This window comes from Teleopsis dalmanni, chromosome 2, assembly GCF_002237135.1.
Source record: "Teleopsis dalmanni isolate 2A chromosome 2, ASM223713v2, whole genome shotgun sequence".
NCBI classification, from domain to species: Eukaryota; Metazoa; Arthropoda; class Insecta; order Diptera; family Diopsidae; genus Teleopsis; species Teleopsis dalmanni.
The window spans coordinates 69,432,677-69,441,346 of record NC_051847.1 but is presented as its reverse complement, the minus strand read 5'-3'; the positions used below and the strand labels follow the sequence as shown (position 1 = coordinate 69,441,346).

At 26.3% G+C, this 8,670-nt stretch overlaps 1 protein-coding gene across 1 annotated transcript in view; it reads right to left on the bottom strand.

Moving 5' to 3' along the window:
* LOC119674788 (integrin alpha-PS3-like) overlaps positions 1-7,083 on the bottom strand; it is an 18,473-nt gene extending 11,390 nt beyond the window's left edge. The window contains exons 1-4 of the mRNA XM_038085942.1: positions 6,669-7,083; positions 994-1,233; positions 346-531; positions 71-263 (exon numbers count right to left, since the gene is read on the bottom strand). Coding sequence (XP_037941870.1) covers positions 71-263; positions 346-531; positions 994-1,233; positions 6,669-7,083 — 1,034 coding nt within the window. The remainder of the gene's footprint in view (positions 1-70; positions 264-345; positions 532-993; positions 1,234-6,668) is intronic.
* Between the last annotated feature and the right edge of the window lie 1,587 nt (positions 7,084-8,670).

Sequence of the window (8,670 nt, the reverse complement as noted above, 5' to 3'; positions counted from 1 at the left end):
TAAATTGATATTCATATTTTCACTACTTAGACTACGTATATCACGTGGCGATTTATTGAGTTCGACATGCGTTACGGCTGAGATTCTTCGCTTATCGTAGCCAATGTGGAAAGGTTCATTATAAATATTGTGCTTTCGTTGTGCTCTGAATCGATTTCTACGGCAAGCCGATTGACCACACTCGGGTGCACAAATACATTTTGGACGGCCTTTGCGTTTGACGCATTTCTTATTTTCTCCACATTTTATGGCCTTGCAGGTCTCTAAAATTTTATATGCGTGACAAGAATTTATTTTTCATATTTTTCATATTTCATATTAATTTTGTTTAGTTTCTCTACTCACCCATGCAAGGTGCACATTCAGCTCCTTCACCAATTGTGGTTGCAAAGAAAAATTCCACACCAGTGAGTTCGCGATCGGTATACGAAAATTCCTGACTATAACCACAACACTCGGCTTTGCTAATGTTCATAGCGAAAATTTTATCACATTTAAAATGTTTAAATGAAGTCTCCCAACAAGTTCCAGCTACAATTAAAAATTAAATTCAATTTAACAGATTATATATAAATTTCGAAATCATAGTATAAAAAAGGTTGCAAAAATGAATAGTAGTATTTCAAATCCTAAAAAATTAATATCGACAAAATCAAGAAATTAGGTCAGTTATGAATTGTTGAAATATACAATAATAGAGTGCAATCTATGATAGCTATTTTGCTTCTATAATATGATGGGGAGATAATTTGAGCCTTTTGATAAACCTAATAATATATCTTAGCTAAAGACCATAAGTCTTATCAGTATAATAAAATTTGTACGGGTTACTGATCTCGTCTGGCAATGGCAAGACATAAGCAAATAAGATAGACGTCCAATTCATAGATTTTTCAGGCATCACTGTCCTTTATCTTTATTTTTGAAAGTAAGTTGTTCAATTAATAAAAAAATGTTTAAATTATAAAACTACTGTTGTAAATAATTTAATACAGTTTATGTCTACATTTGGCGATACTTCTACATTTGGGGATAAAGCCAAATGACCATCCTTTGTCATTGTGAAACGCTGGTACAACGATTTTAATCGTGGCCGCAGTGCGCTCAGTGATGAAATACGTGAAGTTTGTCCAAAATCAGTTGTTGTGCATATATAAAATATTTCACGATCATTTAGCCGTGTGAACGGATTGTTCTCGTTGGATCCCCCATCATCCAACAATTTAACAAAATCTTAAAAAGATGCTCGTAAAGTTTTGAGTGTAATACGGAAAACAAACAAGCGCCGTCGAACCATTCTCTATCTCCATCAAGACAATGCGAGTACTCACACATCACGTCTAACAACCGACTATTTGAACATTCAAAAAATCGGTGGGTCAATCGGTGAGTCATCCCATCAATTGAAGAATGACCTCTCTTCAAGAACAAGTCAAGAATACGACTAAATTGTGTGGAAAACGATTTGTGTCGAGGAAGAAGTCGTTGTTGTATGGTTTAAAAACCATTTTTTTGGAAGTGTCTGAAAAAGATTGAAAATAATGCCTTGACAAATAATTCGAAGGCATCAAAAGTGTATTTATCATAAAGGAAAATATTTCGAGAAACCATAAAGCAATTTTCAACGGCAAGTTAGCATTTTTTCATTATAAACCCTCGTATTTGAATCTTGTGTGGCTGATATTAGAAAAACTTTTTCTTTTGATATGTTTAGTCTTAAATAGGTCAAGAAGATTTAGTATACAATACTATTGATATATTCCTTACGGCACATCTTACAATAATGAAACCCCTAAGGGAATTTTTTGATAATGCATAGCTGGCAATAGCTTCATCATAGCATGGCGGGTATTCGTTTACAAACCGTCGTGAGTTTGACTACCGTCTATACAATCCTAAAAAATCGACTAGTAGTGACGAAATGCATGGTCAATAGAGAACTTTTGGCGTTGCTTGTGGACTCGTACTGTTACAATTGCATATCTTTTACATCCACATATTTAATTACACATTTCAAAGAAAATTAATATTATACAGCTTTAGTAACCGAAAATTATAGTTTGTGTTATCTCAAACAATTGATTTTATATATTTATACTTATTTCATTTATATTAAATGATTTAGTTGCTGCAATTTTAAAACACACTATAAAACACATTATATGGTTCTAAATATATTCAGAAATCTATATGCCCTTGCCATTATTTTAATGGCTCCATTTAAATATTAATATGACTTAATGACTGTTAAGGTATCTCCTATATAAGATTTATGGTGAATATGAATTTATTTGCATAGTTTTTATTTTCGTATTGAATTCCTGATTCATTATTTATTGAAATATATGCAATCTGCGTATTATCGAGCTAAATACTTGCACACCAAATTGGTATTATCTTTGATTTTTTCTAGTTTTTTGTATTGGGATGAAAGTCGTGGAATTCGAATTGACGTTCAATTTATTTTTCTTCTTTAAAATTTTTTATTTTATTTTTATTATAATTGATGCATATTATTCTATGCATTTCAGTACAAGGAAAAAAAATAGTTTTTTAAACTTTGATGTAAATATCTTTGAACACGTTTGAGAACTATCTTTGCCTCTAACAATTTGCATTTTTGCGGAGGTGTTGCATTGCTGCTGTGAAGCTCTTTCATTTTATTTAAATTGTGCATCACAGACGATTTCAATATAATTTATGGCTAAAAGTGAATTCCATTTTCAAATATAAAAAACAAAATAGTTCAAAATTTATGTACATGATTGCAATTTTTTAGAATATTTGTGAATTTGTAAGATTTTATGTTTTTTTTAATTTTTTTTATTTCTTAAACAAAAAGAATTTTTGAATTTCTCAAACTTTTAGAGTAGAACTTTTTTCAACTTCAAAAATTCCAAAGAATATGTCATCAGATCATCTTGAATACTTATTTTTGAACTAAACACAATTTAATAACAAATTGCATCAAAGACAAATTAATTTTAAAACAAATTTAAATTAAAATAAATTAAAAAAATTGAAATGTAAATAAAAAAAATTAAATATTAATTATTTATTAATATTTAATATTAAATATTAATAAATAATAAATAAATAAATAATTTATTTAATTAAATGAAAGAGAATAAAAGAAAATAAATTAAATTAAAATAAAATAAATAAAAATTTATTTATTTTTTCACATGGTTGATAACAACAAAAAAAATAAATAATAGAAAATAATAATAATAATAGTAAAAAAATAGTATAAAAAAACAAAATAATATGAAACAAAATAAAATAATATAAAAAAATAATATTTAAAAACAGAATAATATAAAACGAAATAAACTAAAATAATATAAAAAAACAAAATAATGTAAAACAAAATAAACTAAAACAATATAAAAAAAATAATATAAAAAAAATAATTTAAAAAAATAATAAAAAAAAAATAATATAAAAAAATAATATAAAAAAAATAATGTTAAAAAAAAATAATGTTAAAAAAAAATAATGTTAAAAAAATAATATAAAAAAAATAATGTAAAAAAAATAATTTTAAAAAAATAATGTAAAAAAATAATGTAAAAAAAAAATGTAAAAAAAAAATATAAAAAAAATATTATAAAAAAAATAATATAAAACAAATATTATAAAAAAATAATGTAAACAAAATAGTATAAAAAAAATAATATAAAAAAAATGATATGAAAAAAATAATATAAAAAAAATGATATGAAAAAAATAATATAAAAAAAATAATATAAAAAAAAATATAAAAAAAATTATATAAAAAAAATAATAATAAAAAAGTAATATAAAAAAATAATATAAGAAAAATAATATAAGAAAAATAATATAATAAAATAATACAAAAAAAAATAATATAAAAAAAGTATTATAAAAAAATAATAAAGAGGTTTTTGAAAAGTAGTGAACAACAACAACAAAAATACTTTTTTATATTATTTTAATTAATTGAATTTTTGTTTCGATTATTATCAAATATCAGTCATCAGGGGTTTTGGAATTATTTTTTGTATTTAATTATGCGTAAACAACTTTTTTTAGACTGCAAGTAGCAGGGATTGAGCTCGTGCCCTGCCAAATTTGAAGCTTAGAGTCAACGTTTATTAGCCAACTGACTAACATTTAAATGCTCGCACATTTAAATAATATATAAATTAATAATATAAAAAATAATATAAAAAACAATATAAAAAATAATATAAAAAAAATAATATAAAGCAAAATAAAATAAAAAAAAAATAAATGAAATTAATTAACAAAATTAAATTAATCCGGTTCTTTTAAAAAATTCTCGTGGATGCTCACACATTAAGCTACGTTGAAGGGGCGATCTTGTGCCTAAAGTCCACTTGAGCTCAAATAATTTTCCGTTGTGATACCATGGGTTAGTGTTATTCATGGGCAGATTTGAGGTCAGTGTACGAGCAACGCTGAGACACATGACATTTAAGTGAAAGTGAATCATTCGAATAAATAAATCTATAAACTTGACTAAGTTCCTAATTTTGCAGAATGACAACTTTTCAGGTCTGTAAGAAGAGGAACTTGAAAATTTTCAAATTTCTCCTAGCCAATGATGGACACTGACATATGAGGTAGAGAGAGATAGTTTCCACCTCATGCGCAGAGTTACAACTACGACAAAAGTCATTATAGAGTAGATCTAGTCACATATTGATATTGTAATATATAATAATATCGTAATTGATACCGTAATACTGCGCAGGTTATGTCTTAGTTGATGCAACTGTTTGGTACGTTTCTTGCCCAGTTTGGACCAAGTCAATTTTGAAATCTAGCAGAAGGATGCATGTGTCCAATTTTGTTTAGATGTGATCAGCTATTTTGGTTTGATTGCCAGTTTGGTCGTATCAAGAGAGAAAGTAATGCTTTGATCATACATTAAAACTCTTAGAAATAAGAACGTCCAGAAATGATGACCTGATTGAATGTTAAATGAGAACACACAATGCAAATGAAGGTGGATCACACAAATAAGCACTAATTTGTGTATGGATAATAGAATTTGTTGTTGTTAATATGATTTTATATTTGGTATTTATTCCAGAAAATTATGTGTTATATTATTTGGTATTACATTTTAAAGAATTATATATAAAAACCACATTTTCAATAACTTATAATATATAAATATTATAAAATTGTATTGAAATAATTATCTTAAAGAAAATTTGAAGTATTATATACAATATATAAATATATGTAAATATCAATATTTATGCATTTATAAATATATTATATTATATTTATTTTAAATTTTTTGTTATTATAAAAAATAATATTATAAAAAATGTTGTATTAAATAAAAAATTACACTTATTAATTTGTGTAAATTATTTTAATTATATTTTAATTTTTATAAAAAATTATTTATATTACACACTGAAGATAGTCTAAGTAAATAATTCGAAGTAAATAATTTTTTTTTATTTTTTAATTTTTTTTATATTTTTAACGGAAATTTTGTTAAAGAAATCATTTAAAATAAAACGAAATTTTAAATTATATACTAAAAATAAAAAATTCTATTATCCATACAAAAATAATGAATATCCATAGAACCATGTTCATAGAATAATCCATTATCATTGTGTGCTCTCTCTTTAACATTTGATCACGAAGTCTTCGAAGAGTTGCACTACTTATAATAATCGCAAACCTGGATATTCGAAGTCTTCAAATTCACAAAAAATCTAAATTTTTTTTAATTTCGGAGACTTCGTTTGCTTTGCGAATAATCAAATAATTAAATAACTTCGGATTTGAACACATCCATATAAAATGAATCGATTAATATTTTCGAGAAAGAAATTCAAAATTTAATAAAATTTTTGTTTTATTTTTACAGGTGTTTTCTATAGAAAGTAGAGACATGCGAAAACACAAAAGCATATTCAAAGGAAGCAGCTAAAGATATTCGAATGGGAAATCCTGGGAATATGCAAAAGAGGTGAATTGATGGAGTGATGAAAATGCTTTGAAAACATAGCATCAAAATATACAGGTGAATTGAGAATGATTCTTCGGCAGGTCTATGTTTTTAATGAACGGTTGAACCGTGAAAGAAGAACTCGTCTACATACCCCACCACAGGTATGAGCACTATGAAAATAGAAATTTATGGGAGGTGGGCAGCATTAAATCGTTCAAAACATATAAAATTGTAATATCGCCGTCAATTGGACTCGCAACAGAGGTATAAAGAAGAATTTATTTTTTCATATTTGGTTAAAAATGCTCTACAGGGGTTTTAGTTTCAACGAAGCTGTACTACGCCACCTTATATTTTCAATAGATTGAAGAAATAATTTAACCAAATATATGATTTAAATTTATTTATAACTATTTATATTAGAAGTTAATTTTTTTTTAATTCTTAAGCTCCTAGACTACTTATAATAAAAGATAACTGTAATCTCTTCAAGTTTAATTGATTAATAAAAAAAGTATGTTTAAAAGTAATTTCATTAATAAAATGTTAATTAAATTTTATTCACTCAAATTGTATAATAAATAGATCTCATCTAGACAAGTACCGCATAATTATGGGTTTTACTTTCATAGCAATTTAGCTGCATACTTAATTTTAAAGTATAAAAAAAAAAAAATAAAAGATAAAGTATGGAACTCACCTTCCACACTCCGAGCAATTAGCGCAAATGCAATAAAAACTGTCATGAGTATTGACAACGCACTGATACGTTTACCACAAACCAAAACTGGCAAATGCTTCATTGACAGCTTTGTCGTTGATGGAGTTGATGTAAAGGATGGAAGTGCTGTTAAGAGATTATAATGATTCGACACGCCATAAACAAGTTTCCGGCGCCAGTATTTCATAGTTGGCCAGTGGCATTGATAAAGTGACACTTTTCGACACCTCGCCACTGTTGACAGTTCATCATAATTTTCTACATAATTTACTTTATCAGCAGCGCTCAAGTGGTTCGCTTTGATGCATTTGTCTTCTGCGTAAACTGTAGCAACACTGACAACAGGTCCATCCTTTGGATGCAATAGGTGGCTTTCAACTCTACTTTGTTGCATATAATTTTTTATAATTAAAATAAATAGTCTTAAAATATTTTTAAATATGCAAATATTAATATTAAATTTTTTATTGAATGTTCGCCGGCAAATGTGCTTCTCAGACTCTTGCTGCGGTTCAGGTTCTAACTGTACTTCTCTACGCTTGTATTTATAATTTGATTTAAGAAAAATTAATGTATCTCTCTTGATAACACTATAGATTTCATTCATATTTAAGATTTCGAAAATTCGCTGTGGCAAGTCGAGCAAGTGGAGAACTTCTTTTAATTGCCAGAGAATTTATTATATGTATTAGGTTAAGATCTTCTTAAATTGTGTTCAGTAAAGTGTTGAAGTATTTGTTATAACTTGCAGAGTTTATTTATATTATCTAGAAAAAAATAGATACATTTAATTGATTGTAATTATAGTTAATATATATATATATATTTATAAATAAACATGGATTCTTAAACTAAAGCATTAAACAAAGAATTTGTTCCCCTCTTCCTATATTTCAATCTACTAAATTATATATAATATATATATGGTAAATTACATAATTACATTGAGGTTTAAAATTGAGAATATAAATTAATGTAAAGCAACAGTTGTAAGTATATAAGTTCCCAGTCACTTTTTTTATTTTAACCCTTGGGAAGCTCATTTTATTGTGTAAGTGGCAGACAGCGTGTCTTTTTGTTATTTTCTTTGCTTAATTGTCGGGAAAAGGCTGTGCTTGCCGCCGACAACTGAGAACGATTAAGAGCTTAAGTGTGCTACTTCGAAAAAAGGGGAAATCACAGAAAATGTAAGACACGCAATGATTACCTGAGTTTAATGTGACCACAAATAAAAAGATTAAGACAAAAAGTTATGTCTGTCAACTTATTCACTTATTATTTACCTTAAACACCAATTTAAATAAATGTAAGTATGTAGGTATGTACGTTTAGTAGTCAACCAGTTTAACGAAAGATAGCCCTTTCTTTATATCGAATAAATAACATAAGTTAAACAAGTTTCACACCAAAATCGTAAATATTTTGTATAAAATGGTTCCTTGTTAAAATATATTTTCCAAAAAGGTTCATTTATAAAAAAGTGGGAGAAGAAAGCAATTTCTTTTTTTGGTTTTTACTAAATTATTGACTATTCTATATAATGCATGCATAATTCGTTATAATTTTGTCTGGATGCTGTCATTCGTTAATTCGTTAAATTGGGTGTTTAAAATATTACATGATTGTTGTATAAAAATTGAAACATATTAATAGTTAGTTATCTTTTTATAATGTATTGTGATATTGATATTGAAATTTATTATATTATAGTCAAACCTCTCTATAGCGAACCTCCCTATAACGAATTCCTCTCTATAATGAAGTTTTGTTGAAGACACAGCGATTTTCACAAATTTGAACCCCTCTATAGCGAAGTTTTTTTTTTTTTTGCATACAAAGAAACCTCTCTGTAACGAATTTATTCAAATACAAATTAAACACTCGACCTGTCACTTATGAGAAACTTCTTTGTATGCAAACTATTAACTTGTTAGAAGATTTGGATTTGGAAGAGTTCCTTAATAAGGAAAAAGTAAAAATA